Genomic DNA, 21,292 nt, shown 5'->3' on the forward strand with positions numbered 1-21,292 from the left:
GTCACTTGGGTGGTTTTGACAGTTTGCTCCTGTTTGCTCCAGTAACAATCCGTGACAGTGTATCTGGACACCCAAGCAGTGCTCACGTTTGAAACCAGTGGGATTTTGCTGCCAGAGCAATTTCCATCTCCATGCACGAACCTCCTGCATTTCCATCATCTCCTTTAACACCGTGAAAAACACACATTCTAAAGGAAATATAAATTCAAATATTTTTAGGATTTTTTTGATTTAGAAGCTGAAAAGAACTGCAAGTGAGTCAACACTACTGTAACTTCCCAGCTGTGGAGCTGCTCCCTCATTTCCTCAGGGTCCCACAGACACAGCACCCAGTGCCAACAAACACCAAAGCTGGACTGTAAGACTTTATTTAGGATTCCCTCTAGACATGTATGTTCCTCAAATAAATAGTATATAAATAAATAACTTGAAATTCACTATGCAAAGCCGTAAAGCACTTGAGCGTTTGTTATCCCCTTGACAGAGCATTAACAGTTTGAATGGATTTAACAGTGTACCCAAATAAAATTCACGTTAGGAAAAGCCAGCTGCCCCTGCATTTGTGTGGGCACCTGGAGCCCAGGGGAGCAGTGGCAGAGCAGCTGCAGAGCACAGAACCCCCTCAGCCGCTGCTGCCCTGGCCCTCCCGCTCCCTGTAGGCCTTGTTGAGCAGCTGGATCTCCTCCTGGTGCCCCGTGCCCACGTGCTGCCTGCTGCTGCTGCGATGGCCCTCCACGGTGTCGGGGATGGAGATGCTGATGTCCCTGCCGGGGCTGTGGCACGGGATGAACAGGGAGTAGGAGGCGCTTTCCCCCAGCTCGCAGGACACAAACCTGTTCTCCCGCCGTGAGTAGCGCAGGGAGGGGGACCTGGCCTGGGTGGAGGACTGGCTGATGTTGCTGATGATGGACACGGTGTCCAGGGCCTCCTCATTGTCACAGATCTCCAGCACCTCCAGATGAATCTTAACGTTGGTGTGAGGGGACCCCTCCGGGCTGGGCTCGTGCCCGACGCTCTTGGACCGAAACACCTCGATTTTCTTGGCCATGGGGGTGATTTTGTGCCCGTCGGAGCTCACCTCGTACGTGGATAACGAGAGGGTCTTCCCGGTGGGAGCCTGCAGAGACACAGTCCCTTGGAAGGCACACAGAGGGGTGGCCAGGGCCCCGCCCGAGCGCTGCAACACAAACAGGGACCGTCACCTGAGGCCAGGGTTTCAAGTCAGAATCCATTGTAAATAAGCCAATTATGCTCAGTTTGTTAATTTATTTTACTGCCTTTTCCTTGCAGAATTTTAGATACCTGGTACTTATGACTTGAAAGAGCAGAAAGAAGTTACACGCCCTAGTATAAAAAGTGAAGTCCCAAGTGGCTGTGACTCAATAGGACATCTACAGAATATGAAATAAAAGCTGACTCCTTCAGTGCAAGGTCCTGCTTAATAAACCACTGTGGATTTGTCAGGCTGAACAGCAGGAAAATGGAGGGGATGTCTGAGGCACCTGCAGGGAGAATGAGCAATCCTGACACACTGCGATGAACACGCCAGCTCTGCAGAATAAGACATTTCCCAATGATTTAGTGGCTCTTTCCAAAAGTCTGTTTTCTCTTGAGAAATCAGTGTTTACTGTTAGAAGTGAAAAAGATGCATCAAGTCCTCCACATCACTGTGCAGTTACTGACCAGGGAGGCAGTGAACTCCATCATTTTCCACTAGAACAATTCCAGTAGAAACACTGCTCAATTCCAGACACCTTCACCTGTTTCTAAAGCAGAGAATTCACCTGTCCCTGCAAACTGTGCCCAACAACACCGTGCTCTGGCTCTGGGGCCTGGACACTGCAAGCAGGAACCAGGCACAAAGGTAAAGAGCTTTATGAAATAAAGCAAACCCTGTCTTTTCAACCAAAGTGCCATTCTGCACCTTTTGTGTCTTAGCAGTTTTGCAACAGATCAGACACACAGAGATCATCACCAATAATCCTAAATAAAATGAACAACTTTCCCTCCAACTCCAGCATTAAGCTCGTTTTCTCCCTCAGTTCCAGCAGGACTGGCAGCACAGCACAAGGACACCCCAGGCTGGAGGGCATCATCCATCCCACACCAGGGTGGTATCCATGGCAACTCCACGGGCCAAGGGAGCCTTGTTCTGATCCTGGGAAGGGAAGACTTTTCTTCCAGAGACCTCACTCACTCTCAGCCAGGAGAGTTGAAGGAAGGATCAGACACTTCTCTGCTTCAACACAGCAGATTGAAAATTCACTCTGTTCTGGTTCTTCCTCCACTTACAGATACTTTTTCCCTGCACATCCACATACACAGATACCTACAAGTATGAGAGAGGCTGTGGCTGCCCCAGCCCTGGAAGTGTCCAAGGCCAGGTTGGACAGGGCTTGGAGCAACCTGGGCTAGTGGAAGGTATCCCTGCCCATGGCAGGGGTGGGACTGGATGGACTTTAAGGTCCCTTCCAACCCAAACCATTCTGGGATTCTATACAGTATTTACCTTTTAACAATTAATTTCTTGATTTCTGGCAGTGTTGAAAGGTTTCCATTTGGAAATGCTCAGATGTTTCAACTAACAAAATCACAGCATTCTGCACACAGACCATTCTGGAAGCCAAAATCACTGTCTTTCTGTAGAGGCCAACTTGAACTGAACACCCCAAAACATGAGCCAGGACCCCCTGAGCTGCAGCCCAGCACTGCCTGGGAGCTGTGCCTCTGCAGGGCTGGGCTGTGCAGCTCTGCAGCACAGAGACACAAAGCTGCCAGTCTAAATGTTGCCTAATACACATCATATATAATAACAATATACATATATTCATCCCTTGGGAATGCTGAAGGATCTCCAAGGCCGTGCTGCTTCCTTTCCCTCCTGGCCCTTCCCTTGCCAGGTTTTCCCGTTTGTGGAGATTTGTGTCCATCCTGTCCCATCCCAGGACATCCCCCTGTGCAGCCCCTGCCCAGAGAATGTTCTGTCAGAAGCTGGGACAGGGATTTCACTGGAGAACTCCATGTACCAGCACATGCATTCCTAACAAGCAAGGACAAAAAATCCCAACGAAATAAATCACAAATGTCCCTGTTCCTTGCGGAGTGCTGCTGCATTCTGAGCAGAGAAATCTCTGCATAATTGATAAACAGATCCTTTCATTATTTAATTACATTATCCACCTGCCAGATTTCACAGAAGACAGGAGGCAGCTGCAGCTGCCACGAGCCAAAACCTTCCTCATCATTACTGTGGGTCAGGACTGGGCTCCCCTGCCCCATTCCAGTTGCCTGAACAGAGCTCAGCCTGGATTCACCAAGGACAGTATTGTCCCTAGGGAAGGATATTGTCCCTAGGGAAGGATATTGTCCATAGGGGAGGACACTGTCCATGGGGGAGGCTCCTGACCCATCCAAGCCCCACAGCAGCTGGGAATGCCCCTGGCAGAAAGGTTTCCTTTTGGAAATGCCCAAAGCAGTGAGGGAGGGCCCACCAAGAGCCATCTGACTTAGTTTTTAAATTATCCTAGAAACAGAATCCAGAAACTCTGTGGCCTTTCCTGCATAGAAAAAATGTTCTTGATCCCTATGGTTTTCCTGAAGGGGGAGGGAAGGGGAAGGAAAGGGGAGAGAAAGGGGAAGGTAATTTTTGCAGAATCTGTTCTTGTGTTTCTCCTTGCAAACCGGCAGAAACCAAAGAACCCCACCCTTTTCTGCCTGGTTTGCCATGAAACACTTATAATTACATCAAATATTAATAAAGGATATTAAGCTGCCAAATACACATGAAAATCTTAATTTCCTCACTTGCCAAAGCAGAGCCTGACTCTCCCTGCTGGGAAGTGCCTCCCAAGGGTGTGTGGCATTCCCTCTGCTTCCCTTTGGGGGCTGCAGGAGCCCATCAGTAACCTGCAGAGCTGGGGGCTTACTGGAAAAGGAATGTGACTGCAGTCAGCTTTGAATTCTGCTTGTGGTGTGTTCACAGGTGATGTTCAGAACCATTTCAAACTCTAGTTTACAAGTGATGAAGAGTTTATTCTGCTGGAGGAAGCCTGGCCATCCTTTAAGGCTGACATTAATATTTCTAATACCAAACATTTTGACACACTTTTCACGTTATATTAAGTGTAACTGGATTCATCCCTGTTCTAAGGACCTTAAACTCAGTAGTCCAATTTCTCCAGCACTTAGCACCTACAAAGACCATCATCCAGGCTGGATAAGCACACAGTTCCTGGGATTTCCTGGAATTTTTTTATTTCAGGGAGCAAATGACTGCAGAGCAGGGAAAGAAAAGCATGAACAGCTCTAATCTCCAACCATGGTGATCGATCAATCCTCCATCTCCTGAGAGCAAAGCTGACTCTGTGTCAGGTGGATCCTTAGCTGGGTAATGCTTGGTAACAACTGAAATCAGAAATAAACTGTTCAGAGCCACATGCCCTGGGTGGTGGCTCCCGTAGCTCCCAGCTCAGTTTGATTTTAAAGAGAATAAACTGCTGTTGAAACAGTGAAAGTCAATGCAGAAACAAAAGCTTAACTAGGGTAAGAAAGGAAATGCCTACAGCCTAGAATGCCTACCCGATGGGGGGGAGAAGAAAAATTGTTTGGAGGCCACTCCAGTGCACCTGGGCAGGAGCTGCCCCCCTGACTGAGCTCAGACCCTAAACTGCTGCCCAGACAGGGTTGTGTGGTGCCATCAGAGATGCCCTAGAGGATTCAAGATGTCCTCAGAACACCTTTACATATAACAGGGGACTGATGGGAGACCTACAGCCTCCTGGAGCAGCAGCTGGAGGCCAAGTGGGACATCCTGAGGCACCACAGCTGGTTCTACCTGTGCCTGGTGAGGGACTCAAGCACAAGGTGCTCTGCAAGACCTTCCCTCACCATCCCTAACTTCCTCACAAATCACAGGCCCTGGAATAAGGAGACAGGTGTGACATCAGTGTCAGAGCCAAGCACAGGTGACACTGGAGTCTGTGTCTCTGGCAGAGGCAGCAAAGCCCTGGTGTGAGGTCCCAGAGGGACTGAGGGCACAGTGGCAGCCCCAGAGCTGACAGGGGTTGCTGTGTCCCATGTCACCCCCACCGGGCCATTCTGCCTCCCCAAACACAAAATCCAGCAAGCTGAAGTCAGCTCCAAGGAGTCTGCATTCCTGATTACTTTGGTGAAACACAGCTTGAGCTGAAAAGATCTATTTTTAGAATGTTTCCAGTAAGGATCTCAATGTCTCTTTCCAGAGACAATGAATTTTCTGTTTGTTTTAAAATAGAAGCTTAGTCTTCCACTTCCCTAAAAATTAAAATTGGCTGCAGTGAAATTAATTACTGCAATGATTTGCCTCTTCAGAGGCTGACTGCAGTAAATGCAGAACCAACAGGCTATGACAGGAACAGACAAGCTCACCTCAGGTGACCTGAGCCCAGCACCTGCCATTGGCCTGCCCAGTGCAGACAGACTTTTATTTATATGGACCAGGAACAGAAAGTGCAACAGAGCATCCAGGTAAGGTCACCTGCATCTCCAGGCCAGAGCTTCTGTACTCAGCTGTCTGGGGCTGAAGGGACTGAGGTCAACAGAAAGCCCTGCAATATTCCACAAACAATTCCCCCCTGGCACCCTTAGTGAACCCCAGTGGGTGCAGCTTGGACACAGCTCAGAGGGATCTGGATTTGAGGCTGCCCAGGTAAGTCCAGGGCTCTCCTCCTTCCTGGGCTTCATGGGAGTCCTCTGCCTGTGGTGGGTACAGAAATCAGAGCTTGGCACGTCTGGCCCAGCTCCCTCGGTCACTGCTGGGACAGGAGAGGATCTGCTGACACTCCTCTCTCCTGTAACCCCTATGGAACTGGGCCTCACCCTTTTCATCACACTCCATGAAGTTCATGTGACAGGTACTGCCAGTCCTGCAAAAAGGTTCTGGGTGCCTCTGCCAGCATCACACCACGAGCTGTCATGCGAACTTAAACCAAGTGGTGGGTTTGCTTACCAGGAAAATACAATGCAGAAAACTGTGCTGAAGAACAGCACAAGCCTTTAAAAAACAAGCCCATATCAGCCTGGACTGTAATGGTTTATGGGCAGGTGTCCCAGTTGTCCTGTAACTCCCAGGCCATTAAGTGGCATTAGGGACAAGGCACAAGGGCCCCTTGGACAGCGGGGTATCGACTTTGCCTGAGGCATGGTCTGTTCTCTCCCTTCACATGGAGCACACACCCCTCTGTCCCATGGGGAGCGAAGCCAGGAGATGATGGTAAACTGTTAAATTGATTTTCCAGCCACAGGAGCCTCCTTGGAAAGCAGGAACCAGGTTCCAAGCACCACGTTCAGGAAGAGCCCCGATGGGAACAGCAGGGCAGAGCATCAGCTGCTGGTACAGATGGACCAAAGAGAACCTGCAAGGCCATTCCTGACTGAGCTTCTGTGCTGTGCCTGATGTTTGCTGCAATGTTCACAACTTTCCTGGAGTGAGGGACATCCTGAGTATTTATCATGTCAAACAAACTTCTCCTCCTCACAGAAGTCACTTACACAGCCTCCCCCTCTTTCCCTGCAGGGCACAGAAAGAGGTTCTGTACAGAGTCTCTTCAAAGAGTTTGCTTGAGGCAACCCTCAGATGAGGTACTGAGTGAGAGAGAAAAAACAAGCAAGCCTGGAACACACTGCCAGCCTGGAGATTTGTGTTGCCTGAAGGCACTTAAGTGCAGGCAAAAAAGACATGACATATTTACACTCCATCTCCTTAGGAAGGGAGATACATGGGTATTTTATGAGATGTTAAAGGTATTTTTTCAAAAATGCAGCCGAGCAGAGTTAGAAATGACAAGTACCATTTTCTCTCTCCCTCTCAATTACAGCCACTCTCCACAGGTATTAAATAAACTCTGCTGCCTCATTCTCCCTCATGCCACTTCTGTTCCAGAGAAATCACTTGGATGGAGTAACTCTTTACTCACAGAACAGACAATGAGGAGACAACCAGCTGTGACATGAGTATTATCACCCCAAAGAAGGGCCACCCTCCAGGGCTTCAGCAGGAAACCAAAGCATCCCACGTACTGCCTGGCACCCTGCTCTTCAAACAGCCCAACCAAACTCACTGGCACCTTCCCCGGCTTATTTACGGTCTGAAAACAACAGAATACAAAATACTGCTTTCCCAACACAAAGAGACTTCCCAGCCCTGGTTTCCCTGGAGCAGCCGAGGCAGGGGAGCCGTGCAGGGCAGCTGGACAGGCCACCCCTCCCAGCTGGCTGGGAATTGGGCACGGGAGGACTCATCTACCACATCACCCAGGAGCTGAGCTGGGCAGCCACGTTCCTCCTCCTCCTGCCAGTTCTTACAGGTTGTCCTAGTGAAAAGGAAGCTGGAAGCACTCTGGTAACGACACCTGTCTCTGGGTACCCTCTAAGAACCCCTGTACCTCCTGCAGAAGGACATGGCCACTCAATGCCAGGGACAGACTCCTCTTTTAACACACATGAGAAATGCAGTGATGAGAACAAAGTGACTTTTCTCAGACACTTCAGGACATCAGACAGGATGAATACCAGGATGGTTTACAACTGATTTAACGTGTGGCACAAATTGATCTTTTATTCACCATGCACCTGAGCAATGCAATGAAGTTTTTTTTTACCAAGCTTGCTGGGTTTCACACCCTGCCCTTTCCCAGCAGCAAAGCAAATGTCAGCTGTGAAGCTCTGGCAGCTCCTGCTGAATGTCAGAACTTGGGAGAGCTGTGACTCCAAAGCCTGAACTTTCACCCCACAGGAGCCTCAGTGCCTGGGAACTGCACACAGGGTTATACCTTGGGAAAGGTCAGAAAAAGATGAAAGGTGATTCCCTGTAATGCAAGTAGGGAAGGGTATGTCCAAAAGGGACACACAGAGCCCCAGGGCACAGAAAGCATCCCCAGGCAGTGACTGCCAGGTGCTGCACCAAGAGCTGCTCATACCTGCTGCCAGGGGAGTCACAGGGCTGCAACCTGAACTGGCAGCCACAGGAAATGGGAAAGGAAATTATTACTATTTGTTTTAAACACCATCTGGAAATTCCTGCGAGGAGCCACAGTTATGAACTTATTGATATAGTGACTTTATTAACCAGACTGTACATGGCACACGAGGCCTCAGCAAGAACTGGTAGATTAAAACCAGGCTGAATCATCCCCTCTTTTGCCCCCAAAGGCAGAAGTTCATCTCTGCTCACTGCAACAGAGTGAACCCCAGCTTCTGATGAAAGGGATGGTCAGTCCAATTTGAAATAGCAGACACATTCCTACTCTGACTCGGATCATACACTTGTGTTCAGCAGGTGGAGTGGGATTCCCTTACTGGGATGGAAAATACACCTCACCTATGTATGTGCAAAAGTCAAGAGCAACTTGATCAAGCTTGGAGTCACCCTGCTTGGAGCAGGAGGTTGGATTAGGTGACTTCCAGAGGTCCTTTCCAACCTAAAGCCTTCTACAGCTCCTGTCTTGTGGACTTGACAAAGGTTCTTACCCCACTCCCACCTACTGTAATGCCAAATGTCCACTGAGTGCCACAGTGCACATTCAGGTTTGATTCTGCCTTTCCCCCACCCAAAAAGTGTCACCAGATGCTTGGAAATACCCCTGAAAATGTCATCTTTTGGAGAGATCTTCCTATTCACTAAGATGAACCAGCATCACTCATACTCAACTCTTACCATATACAAATCATGCTGGTGCACACAAAATAGTAATTAGAAAACTCCAAGATTAAGAATAAAAGTGAGAAATTGTTGTAGGATCAGCATCTGCAAACAGGTCTGTGGTTACTAAACATCACACAATGTTAAGTAAGAGTTTTACTAAAAGGAGCTACACTGCCAACAGGACTAATAGAAAGGTCAATGTAAGTAAAAATCATTCTTGTTTTATAAGGTAACTCTTATTATCAGAAAAGAATGGGGTAAATCCCAATTTTACCTGCCGAGGGGTCCTCTCGGATTTGCTCCTGCACCATTCCCAATCCGTGAGCTCAGGTTTATGGCTTTCCTCGTGGGACAACCTCCACTCTGGTCCTTCAGGGATGGCTGGTGGGTCACAGTGTGTGCCCTGCTCGCCCCTGCAGGCCCCTGCAGACGGGGGGCTGGGCCCAGGCCCACCACCACTCCCTCTGCCAGGCTCCGGGGCCTCGCAGTCAGAGCCCACCAGGCTGTGGCAGGACGTGGATTTACCATCACTGCTGTGGTGGGGGTGGTTCTCCTGGGATATTCTGTAGATTCCATAACCTTGCTGGAAGGACAGGTTGAACTCAAAACCCCTGCGTTTGGCTAAGCAGGAAGGGAGGAAACATCATATTGAGAGTCAAGACCGAGAAGAAAAATGAGATTACACACACAGTGAAAACAACACACTGAACGTGGAATAAATTATCCAACCACTGCTACAAACAGCCAACTTTCTGTCCATAAACAGAATGAACTGTTGAGAAGAAAGACTTCTAAGAAAAAACTGCCTTGTGGATGAACTGCATTCTATCCAGGGAAGTGCTAAAAGGGCACCAGTGGCAGCACAAGCCTTTCTGCACCTGGAGAGTGTGTTTAAAGCAAGTGAAAGCCATGCACAGGGGATGGCTTCTCTCTAGGAGTCAGGAGCTCTTTCTCCCTAAACATGAAGCAGATGTCAGGAATTCATCCACTAATGTTAGAGGACTTTCACTCCAGAGAATGGGAAACAACCCCCACATCCTCAGAAATCCTTAGCCCTTAACTCATGCAGTTGAGTTCTGTAGGTCCCCTCCAACCGACCCATCCCATTTGTCCAGCTGTTTTTACATAAGACCCAGAGAAAAACAGAGCTCTAGAAGGTTCCAAGGAGGTTACCAGGGAAGGTGTGGCATCCCCTGTTACACCCAGGCAACCCTTCCACACTTACTTGTGAGATCTCCTGAAGGCCCTGCCCAGGGCTCCCTCCTGCAGGTGACGATGCAGCCGCAGGGCAGGTGCAGCCAGTGCTCTGACAGGACGAACAGCGGGGTGGCCGTGGCAGCCAGCGCGCTCAGCAGGAAGCTCAGGGCCTCAAACACAAGGCTCTGCACACCAGTGATGTACTGGACAACCATCTGTACCTGCAAGGCAGAGCATTTGGAAATTTGTATCACTTCAGGCACATGAGAATCACTTCAGGCACTTCCAGGAATAAAGAGAACATCTCGCCATGAACACGACACAGCTGTAAGACACAGGTTGTCATTAGTGTTTGCTGAGCACAACGATTCTGGTTCCAAAGAGAGCAGAGCAAACACCCTCACTGCCCTTCCCCTCGCTCTGCAGTTCTCAGAAAAACCCTTGCTGAAGCTAAATATAGATGCTGAGCACTATTAAACAGCTCCCAACCCAAGCAGCTCAGCAGGGACTGCTGGCTCAGCCCCTCCTGTGGCACTGAGGACCCCCAGCTCAGGTGCTGAGTCTGTGCACAGCCCAGGGCAGTGCTAACACTGCCCCAGACCCGTGTCCCCTGCTCTCAGCAGGGCCCTTTCTACTGCACTGTTCCCAAATGCACATCCATGGACAGCACTCCTCCCACCCCCAGTACTACAGGGGTTACAAAGATAGAAACAAACCACATTTTCTTAACAAACTCCTGCTTTTTAACCCACCTGCCAAAGGAGGGGACCTAGAGCTGTGAGGAGGGGCCATTAGCTTGGCACAATTCCCAGACCCCAAAATGCTGAGCAGATGCCTCATCACAGAGCTGGGAACACCAAACTGGGACCTTATTCCCCCCTTTATTGGTGAATGATGTGACAACAGAGTATCAGACCTGTGAACAAAGTTCTGCCAAACCCACTGGCCACCAGTTAAACTCACGCAGTGGCACAGACCTGCTGGAAAGGACTTTTGCTGGTACAACTATACTGTAAGAACAACTGCCATGGCCACCGCTCATCTGTTTCAATCCACGGCCCTCAGGCCACATCCCACTGAAATGTGAGTGAACACTGGACAGTGAGCTGACAATTTACCATCATTGGGAGCCAGAGAACAGCTTTGGTCAGCGCAAGGATCAGCGAGAACCGTTTCTGGGCAAAGCCCACCGTGGAGCTCCTGCTCTGTGAGTTGCTCATGAGGGCACCGCTCCCGGCCACGCCCTTGCCCAAAACTGCCCCCGAGTCCTGGCAGTGCTGCAGGGCTTTATCCACGGGGTCCAGCGGGGACAGCGCCGGGGCAGCCGCGGGTGTCCCGGGGGAGGTGAAGCCTCCAGGGACCTCCAGGTAGTCGGTGTGTGAGAGCTGCGGCCCAGCCGAGCACAGCAGCTGGTGAGTGAGGGGCACAGCCAGCACTGCCAGCAGGGACACGCACAGGGAGTACACAAGGAACACAAACAGGATGTAGGAACTGGCACAGTCGGTGAAGCAGCCCCAGGAGGTGGGGATGTACCGGCCCCAACCGCAGAGGGGCAGAATGCAGATCAGCAAACCCACAATCCAGGTGATGAGGATGGCCCATACCACGCTCACACGACGCTTGGAAGGGCTGCAGCTCAGCGTCTCAGCCGTGTTGATGGTGTAGAAGTTGTAAGAAACTAAAAGTGACCCTTTCAGGTTGCTAGAAATGCCCTGGAATAAATACATAAGTGCTGAGGTGGTGCACAGAGGCTGGGGGAGGCCTTCACTCGACCACTGCATGAGCATGAAAATAATCAGTGGCATGATGCTGATCAAATCATCTACTGCCAAGGAGGTCACAATCATCGACACTGTGGTTTTGTTCTGCATTTTCAGCAGGGAAACTACTGAATAAATGCTGCTCAGAAGGGCTGGGAATGCAATGGTAAGAGTCAAGCAGAACAGAAAGACATTCCAAGTCCTCTGCTCACTGGGTTTGTCCTCGATGCCAGAATTTTCACTGAAGAAGCTCGTCCCATTGAGTGACAAATTACCAGGCATCACTGACATTGTCCTTGGCATTCCTTTTTCTTTGCCTTCTCACTGACTCGGCAAGTTTTCACTGGCTGAAACCAGCACTGTCAGCTCCACATCACAAGTTTCTTTGTTTTCCTAGACACTCTTTTGTGGCATCCGATGAAGAAATACTCAGGTGAAAGCACCCCTGATAACCAGAACAAAAACCAGGCAACAATGAAGTACCAAAGGTGCTGGAAAAAATGCAACTCTTCAAAATCCTCTCCGTGCTGGAAGATGGTTCATTAAGGCTCTCCAGGTAAGCCCGAGCCGTTCCTCCTGACGACACCCACACCGTGCCTTGCTCCCGAGCCGGGCTGGACCGAGGGCACAGCACCAGGGCTGTTCGAGCTGTAGTAGCTCCTGGAGACTCATAGTAGGAGGAGAGGCTGCTGGACTCACCCTGCGCTGCCTGAGCTGCAGGAGGGAGGAGCCGGTGCAGGATGGAGAGCCGGGAGTGAGGATGTTCCCAGGTCCCTCCGGCTGGATCGGAGCCTGGAGCAGTCCCCGCCAAGCCCCACCTCCGAGCACACCGGAATCCAATGCAAATGCTGCGAGTTGATGTCAGCCGCGGATGTCATTCCCGTAAATCCCGAGGCTGCTCCCGGGCCGTGCAGCTCGGCTGGAATGCTGCTGGTGGTGCTCCGGGCTGGGCGAGGGCACAGGAGGGGCTGCAGGAGGGGCCGCTCCGCTCCAGCACCACCGATCCCCACGGAGCCAGGGACACCTTCCACTGCCGGCAGGGATTGTGTACAGGGAGCCCGGGGTCACTACCCTGGGCACCTGGATCTGTAAACTCTAATTCCTCACGTGATTCCAACCGGAGCTGCATCAGAGGCTGGAAAATTGTCCTCCTGTACCCTCAGCCATCACTCGCCCTGGGTGTCCAACAGCCTCGATGGCAGAGAGCAACCACAAATCTTCTTACAAGTTCCCTCAGTACCTTCCTCCTGACACACCTCACTGCCCTTGCCTTATTCAATTCTCTGCCTCTCTGCAGCTTTTTGGACACTTTGGTGGGAACAGCCCATCCTGTGCCTCCCGTTTGTGTTTGGAATTAAACGTTCATCAGTGTTCTTGGAAGAAAGTCACTTTTATTTATTGCCTTGCCCATTTGAGGCAGGTGACGTATTACTCACTTCAGTTTATCTTCCCACACAGTGTATTTTATTATCTGAATTGCACCTTGCTACTGCTCTGTGGCAGTTTTTACCATAACTTACAATAGGGTGAGATGTTACTTCCTCTGGTTACAACAGTTACCAACAGAAGGTCTTGGAGTGATGAATTCAAGCAGCTCCCCTTCTCATTTATTTTTTTTTAATATGACTGATAAATTCCAATGAAAAATGTACAGAAAGAGCATTTTCATCTCAAAACTAAAGGGAAAACTGAGTTGCAGTAAGAACCAAGCAACTCTACAAAGAGCAGCAGGACTGTCCCCACAGCTGTGCAGGCAGTGACCTGCACGTCCAGTGAGCTGTGGGCTCTCAAACTTCTCTTGTGGCTGGGGCAAATAAACCTGTCAGACTTCTGATCTCCAGGATGAGTTTACACTGTAATCTTTCCCCATTTACAGCAGCACTATTTTTCCATGGTAATCTCCCTCCCGAGGTTCCCTGGAATCCGTGCAGGGCCCCCCGGAGGGCGGGGAGGCCAGGCCGGGTCAGGGAGCCAGGAGGAAGGACAGCACTGCCCCGAGGCACAGCCCGGAGGGTGCAGGACAGCAGGGACTGCTCTGCTCTCCTTGCTGGGCTGGGGCAGGCAGGAACCTGCACAGTGAGGTCCTTCCTGCCTCTTCCCTTCCTTCTCTGGTGTGAATTCTTCTAAGGAATTATTCCCAAGAGAAAACACACTGGGGTGGAGGTCTCCCCTGTGGTCTCTTTTCACACAGCCCTGCACAACGACAGCTCCCCAGAGGATGGGTCAGCACTGCTGACAGACTGGGACAGCATTTCTGAGACACTCCATGTAACAGCTCAGAAATGCTTATGAAGAGAATCAAGTAGTCTCCAGCCATAAAATACAGCCAACAAGTATGTTATTAAAATTGTATCCTATTTAGTGTATGAGTCACATTCTACTTTCTTACCTTGCACTAAGCTAAGCTTTGACTTGGAGCTTTGCTTCCCTTTGTCACTGAAGAGAGATGTGGTTATTACAGCAGCTGTGCAAATAGTTCATTACAGACGGTAATGTAAGGTCTGTGCTAGGCTAAAATATATCTCTATATAAAATTTCTTAAAGTCTTGGAATGTATTCCTCAATAGCATGTGAAATAAAATGTTTTAATTTTTTTCTAGGGAGTTTAAAAAAGATGTCTGAAGAAATGTCCATTTTTGGTCTATGGGACTCAGATATCACTTTCAGATACAAGATGGTTAAATTACAGCTGATTCTTCCATCTTGTTATTTGCCTCAGGAGAATTAAATCACTTGTGGCTTCCAATAAAAGCAGATACTCCTACACTGCCCCATTTGGAGCAATTGGAGCAATGTACATCAGGACTAATTCCATTAGACCTAGATGATGATTTTCCTCCTGTGCTCATTAGGGCTGGGCTGCAGCAGCTCTGACTCTGGAATCACTCCTGGTTTGGGTGCTGCCCAGGGAATGGGGGGTTTGGGGGAAGAGGCAAAGCTGTGCAGGCTGTGCCACCACAGCACTGAGGGACCCTGCACAGAGAGGGGCAACTGGAGAGCCCAACCTGCTGGGAAGAAAGAGCTATCCCTTTCTGAAGGGAGGCAGTGAAAAAGGAAGGCACATGCTCTGAGTGCCCCAGCTCTGACCCCGTGTGGAAGCAGCAGAAAATCAGCTGTATGTGAGGACTGTCTCCAAGTGACAGAATCGGGGATGCAGGAGCCACGTGTGGCACTGAGGGCACGTTCCACTGCCTGCCCACAGTGCCAGGGCTGGGCTGTCTCAGTCCTCCTTCGCCCTTCCCAGCCTTTCTTCCTCAGTACATTGTCCCCCACTCAGCTCCAAGGAAGGTGGGATGGGCAGACTGGGAAATTCAGCCCCAGGAGTTGGGATGAAAAGGAGTTCTAATGAGACTGAAAGCTCTCAACCCAAATGCTGCCACTAGAGGACTCAGAACTTGTGTTCTTAGTCTTAGTGCTGCTTTATTTTACCCAACTCTTTCCCACACAAATTAAGGATGGCTCACATTGCTATGAGTTCATCAGTGACAGTCTAGTTTGTGCTGGAAAAGCTGAGTAGATCAGGAGCTGTGGAGCAGCAACCCCTCCCAGGGTGTTTGCTTTGCAGAGCATGTATTGATGAAATATTCATGTGCTGAGGGGTGATTAGGATGCAATTCCTCACTTGGACTAAAATGCTGCTTCCTTTACGTTTACTGAGCTTCACAAACCAGCCTGATTTGGATGCTTACACAGTGTTTTCTGTATTTTTTTGATAAACTAAATTTAACTTCACTGCTATGTGTGCAAAATTGAATGCAAATAGGACACTTTCTTTAGCCCACAACTATTAACCCGAGAGATAACCTAGAAAACTTACCTCCAAGGCCAAGATAATGGCTACTTTCTGGGGAGTGGAGTGCTGGTATTATTTTTAGTCACCTGGAACCGTTTTTGCCCAGGATGACATGCCCAGATGCTGCCAGATGCCTTGGGCCTGGAAAGCAGGTAAGATAGACCCTGTTCTGCAGATCCTAAGTTAGATCACCCCCTTTTCAGTATCCTGGCAAAAGCCTTTTCTACTGGAATTCCTGAAGTTGTTAGGATCACAGTCTAGAGAAAATTAAAACTTATTTGGTGCAAGCTGCTTTAGGTGGCAAAATAGGCCTTCTTTTCTCATAAATGACAGAAAACAAGCCTTAAGGGACAGAAAAGAGATTTATTTTCTAGAAAAAGGAGTGATGATTTTGTTTTATCAGTAGTTTTATTACAGAATTTGGATTATTCACTCCTGCACTCAACCAAGTACTTGACGACATCCAGTAGCAAAATGTTCCTAAACTGAATCAGAGTCTCTTATTATTTTAGTGTCTCATGTGTCACTGCCTCTGAATGACCAGCCAAAAGCCTTTTAAGTGAAGATATCACTGGCCTTGGAGCCCCTGGCAGTGTCCTCTGTGCCATCCTGCCTATTTGGAGGGGACAGTGCCCAGGTTCACATTTCTTTGACAATGCCCAGCTTCCCCTCAGTCCTCAGTTCCAATGAGAACACAGCAAAGATCTTTGGGCAGTGCTTTGGTGTCACTCCCTGACTATCTCTAACCTTCAACAATGGGCACCAGGAAATCTGGGAGCTGGTCAAATTTGGCCTGGCTCCTTGTTCAGTGAGAACAAGTCTTTAAAACATCCCCAAAGTCTGTTCAAACAGAAATTGTCACCTAATCCTTTTCTACAAGAAAACGTCTGCCAATGGCCGGATCCAGCCCATCCCATTTTCCCTACTGATAAGAGAACTCCTGACAGTAACTGTGTGATTTCACATCACCACTCTCCAGTGAAATATTAATGAAGAGTTTTTCATTCTCCTCAGATTCTCAGAACTGTCACACCCTTTATCTACTGCCACATTTGAACAGGGAGGACAGCGAAGGTCACTGTGACAGTGGGGGCTGCAAACTGCCCAAGCACAGGATGGATTTCAGCACTGAGCACTGCTAAGTTCACTGACAGATGAGAAGGAATCCTAAATGTCTGTCTGCTTACCTCCCATGGAAAAACTTGCAGTCCCTGTGGAATGGTAAGTGCACATCATGATCAGAGCAGCAATCCCTGTGGTGTTTAATGCAAGTGCAGCACCACAGTCAGGAGCAGGCAGTAAATACTGCTCTGTATAAATGTTATGAGGACATTCAAGAGAAACAAGACATTCAAGTAGAAAAATAGAAACAAAACAGCTATGCCAGATTCCAGTGGAAATGCCATCATAATCTGAAAAAATCGAAGCAGGTGCCTTTTCAAAGGCAGAGCAACTGCCCGTGTTTTCCCCACGCAACTGGAAGCTGCAAAACAAGTTGCAGGTGAAACAACAGAAGGAACATCTGTAGTGAAAATGAACAAACACTTGTCTTCACGCTTGGGGATTAAAGAAAATTCTTTGCCTGCTGGAAGAGTAATGACCCATCTTGAGTAGTTAATGAGAGGCAGATGCGTCAGCACCGAGGGTTGACGTCAGTGAGAAATTCCCACTGCTCCTGCCTGCAGCTGGCCAAGGACTGCACATGGGGGGGGAACTGCTGCACAGTCCTGCTTCCCACCCCCACCCCTGCACCCCTCATCCCACTGCCCAGAAACACCTACAGCAGGAAAGTTCAAATTCCCCAACACGCCAAGAACACTGGAAAGAAAGCTCCTTCACTTATTTACTGTTTACCTCAGAAAACACCCACCCTGCCTTTATAAACTGCATTCTCCAAACCAAGAACAAAATGCCTGTCCTTACATTTGGGATGGCAAACACTGCAGTCACTACCAGTGATGGCTGTTTCCTTCCCTCACCTGCTCACACACGGGGTGGGGAGGACTGGGGGGGACTCTCCCTGTCACCACAACACACAGGCAGGGCTTGTATTTGTGTCAGAGCAAAAGGGGGGACACTTTTACTTCTACTTAACCTCATCCCCACTGATTTTCCATAATGTCTCATTTTTTCTTATCTGTTTCCTAAGTAGTAGGACACCAGGATATTCCTCAATTCCAGAGCTTCCGCCCATTGGAATACAATTGCTTGTAAAAGTCACAGTATCCCAACACTTAGCACACATCCCTGTTATCTGCTCCAGGTACACAACTGCCAAATTCAGCTATTCCAGTAGCATTTCCTCCAGGAAACCAGTGTTGGCTTCTCAGCAGCATCACTGTGACATTATTTAATCCAATATTTGACCCATTATTTTATTAGTAAGAATAAACTAAACTCATACAGTGCAGACTTGTGTCTCCTTTGAATCCAGTTTGAGGAATGACTTTCTGTCACCTCTGACAAGTCACACCCTTGTGCTGAATGTAAAGAGCCCTCAGAGCACCTTTACAAGCAGGAAACCTTTTCCCTGTTAATGACAAAGCCACAGGAGAGGAAAGGAGTACCTGTGGTTGTCTTCTACACCAGAACTCACTCAGAAAGCCTCAGAACTCACTAAAGCTCAAAACTAGTGCTCAGAACGAGCTGCCTGTTCCAATGGGCCAATACGAACTAATTGTCATTATTCGTTCTCACTCTGAACATCTGCCCTTGCTGGGATTCCAAATGGGATTGTTCAGTTACAGAAGAATTTGTGGTGTGTGAGAGGAGGTTCTGTTATGATCAAAGGAAGAAAATCAAAGCTTTACAGCGTCTCACACGACACTGTTTAAGAATTTTAACTTTCATTCTACTCATATCCACCTCATTTGTTGCCTTTGTAACTGTTCAGGGATTCACAGTTCATGGCTCTCCTCATTTTCACTGGTGTAAAATGTCCCTGCCTTCAGACAGAGAGGCTGATGTATTCTCAGCACACCCAGTGCACTTCCAAGTAAAGGTCAAAACAGAGCAGTTAAAGAAACATTTATCTCCATCACCTACAGCCACCTCTGCCAAGAGCTGGAGATCACGTGAGGGTTGGGGAGACAGGAGCACATTTCACTTCTGCCTCCTTCAGCCCCGATACATCGAGTTCAGTCCTTCCTGACAACCCCGAGCAGCTTTTGTTCTATTTTTACCTCCTCAAACACAGGGTAATGTCCCTAAAAGCAGAGTGAGAACATCAAAACAACTTCTAGAGCCCAAGCTCAGCCCCTGGAATCACAGAACCCAATCTCTGCAGAAAGTTCCCCAGAACATGCAGTAATGCCAGAAATGGCTCTCAGACCTGCATCTCAGAGCAGCCACTCTGAAACCTGCATCCTGTCAGGAGACACGGGCTGCTAAAGATTCCAGGGCCCTGGAGCCAAGGTTCCTGCAGTCAAGGAAAGGCTTCCTCGGGAAAACAGCTGGAGATAGTCCTGAACTATTTATAACAGAATGTGGAAGAGGCTACAGCATTTTCCAAAATAGGGAAATCCTTACTCCTTAAATTAACTGAATTTACTTAGGAAGCAATTAAAAAAAGAGGCAAAACTGAAGGATGGAGGGAAGCATTTGGCACAGTGTGACTGGGGGTACTGAAGGGGTTTCCTCTGTGAAGTGCACCCTTGGAGTGCTCTGGGTTTGCCATTAAGCTGTGACTTGTCCCAGGGTTCTGGCACTGTGGAGTGTATCCAGTGGAGTCTCTGCCAGGGAAGGAGAAGGGATACAGGTGATGGACACACAGATACAGGTGATGGACACACAGATACAGGTGATGGACATTCGGGACAGAGCCTCAGCTGTGAGAACAACAACAGGCCATTTCCCCATTTGTTTTCATTCCTGTCCCAGTTTGGTGGCTGGTGAGCATCAGGTTATTGCAATGTTTGTCCTTGTCTTCACACATTGCCAGGACTCCTGGCACAGAGGAGAGGCTCATTTTCCAACTTGAATTTCTGGGGTTTTTTTTCCATCTCTCTTAATTACATGAAAATTTATATTGGTGATACAACTTCTCCACTTTAAATGACTCTGTGAGATCTTGCTCACATGCTCATGCTAAAAAAGCCAAGTTCTGCTCCTTGTCACCTCTTCACAGGGGTGACAGAAATGACAACTAAGGCTGGAACACACCACCACTGGGTACAATGGAGTTCACATTCATTTTCATGATTAAATGGTAAATTGGGCTGAACAGATCTGACCGAGGCAGGGAAGAGTGAGAGTTTGGGGCATTTCTTCACTCAAGGTAGCTTTTTCTCAAATGAAATCCCCCAGTCACAACAGGTGTGAGGCTGGAAAACAAACACTGCTGACAGTCCCACAAACCCCTCCTCCCGAGCCATGCTCCTTTTCCAAGGGCAGCCTTCCAGTGGGCCATGGTCACCTGACACCCTGAGTGCAGAGTAACCACTCCAGTTCAACAACCCTTCCACGTGGCACAGCCAGGACAAGGGGAACAAGTGTCTGTGAAGTCGTGGCAGTGCCACAAAGCCTGGAAATGTTCTGTGAAGAAGCTTCACTTCAAAGGGCTCGAGGGCAGAACGACTGAGAAATGACAAGTAGCAGTGGAGCTAAAGGAGCTGCTCAGGTCAACTGAGCCCAACCAAGGGCTATTCCCACACTCACTGACAAAGGGATATGGATAAAAGCAGCTTTCCCAGGACACTGTGTGAGTTGCTGATGGGATAATAGAGCAGCCCCACCCCTCAGCAGGGTGGGAAGCAGCACAGGGGTGGGTGGTGGGAGCTGGCTGGAGGAAGGGTGGCAGTGAGGGCAGCAGAGCCAGGGGCTGCTCCTCCCCAGCTCAGTCAGTCACTAATTAACACATTCATTAGACTGACAGAGCAACTATTGCTTTACAGACCACATTACTGTAACAAAACAGCTATACACATTCTCAGACTAAGCTACAATCATTGTTGATTATTATCCTATTAAAGTCAATGGAAGTACTTAAGTGCTTCCTCTGGAATCAGTGCTAGTTATCAGCATGGCTAATGGTTCAAGTCATTTTAACACACACTTCTTAGGTTTGACTTCACAGAATGAAATAAAAATGGCATTTGGACACAGTATGAGGTAAAACACTTTCAGTGTCTGCTCAGTTCAAGTATTTCCTGTGTATTTTCCAGAGCAGGTGTCTGATCTTGATTTTCCTGCACATTTTCCTGCCATTTAACAGCAGCTGAGCAGTGGTTTAGTTTTGTTCAGCAGTGGATCAGCAACTGGCACACCACAGAAGAGGAGCAGCACTCACAGCAAAGACTAATGGTGTTTTAAAGCACTGCTAATAAATACACACATTAGATGAAAAACCTGCTTTGAAATGAAGAAAAAGCTAAAAGCCCACCCAGTGCCACCCCCTGCCATGGGCAGGGACACCTTCTACTATTCCAGGTTGCTCCAAGCCCTGTCCAACCTGGCCTCGGACACTCCCAGGGATGGGGCAGCCACAGCTTCTCTGGGCAACCTGTGCCAGGGCCTCCCCACCCTCACAGGGAACAATTCTTTCCTAATACTGAACGTAAATTTCCCCTCTTTTGAGTTTGTAAGAGGGGAAAAAGTCAAGCACAGAACAAACCCAAGCAGCCTCTGGCTCTTTGCTGGAAGCACATGGAATGCCCGGTGCCTTCAGCACCAAGTCCTCAAAGGTTTTATGGCTCTTGAGAGTCCAGATTAGGCTTGTGCTCCATGGAAAATGAGGAATGAGAATTACTGGCACCTTTAACCTCAGCAACACAGCAAGCACAGGAGCAGAACCTCACTGGTTACTGATGCAGTAAGAGGGAGAAAACCCAGGAACTGAGTTTTAGAAACTGGAGTAAAACAGAA

At 48.8% G+C, this 21,292-nt stretch overlaps 1 protein-coding gene across 1 annotated transcript; it reads right to left on the bottom strand.

Annotated features, from left to right (window-relative positions):
• Positions 1 to 368: 368 nt before the first annotated feature.
• Positions 369 to 12,438, bottom strand: GPR149 (G protein-coupled receptor 149). Its single transcript, XM_051781989.1, has 4 exons — positions 10,996 to 12,438; positions 9,906 to 10,098; positions 8,955 to 9,301; positions 369 to 1,177 (listed from the first exon to the last, which is right to left on the bottom strand). The coding sequence occupies exons 1-4, from the start codon at positions 11,938 to 11,940 to the stop codon at positions 623 to 625; spliced, it is 2,040 nt and encodes a 679-aa protein (XP_051637949.1). The 5' UTR covers positions 11,941 to 12,438; the 3' UTR covers positions 369 to 622.
• Between the last annotated feature and the right edge of the window lie 8,854 nt (positions 12,439 to 21,292).

This window comes from Manacus candei, unplaced genomic scaffold (genome assembly GCF_025592945.1).
Source record: "Manacus candei isolate 608988 ecotype Guabito, Panama unplaced genomic scaffold, ASM2559294v1 h1tg000015l, whole genome shotgun sequence".
NCBI lineage: Eukaryota > Metazoa > Chordata > Aves > Passeriformes > Pipridae > Manacus > Manacus candei.

Bases quoted from the DNA above. Each gene is read 5' to 3' on its own strand.
- GPR149 (XM_051781989.1), bottom strand. From the start codon at position 11,940: ATGCCAAGGACAATGTCAGTGATGCCTGGTAATTTGTCACTCAATGGG. The intron at 10,099-10,995 runs GTAAATTGTCAG...TCTGCCTTGCAG, and splicing joins TTCTCTGGCTCCCAATGATG to GTACAGATGGTTGTCCAGTA. The intron at 1,178-8,954 runs GTAAAATTGGGA...TTTGTGTTGCAG, and splicing joins CCGAGAGGACCCCTCGGCAG to CGCTCGGGCGGGGCCCTGGC.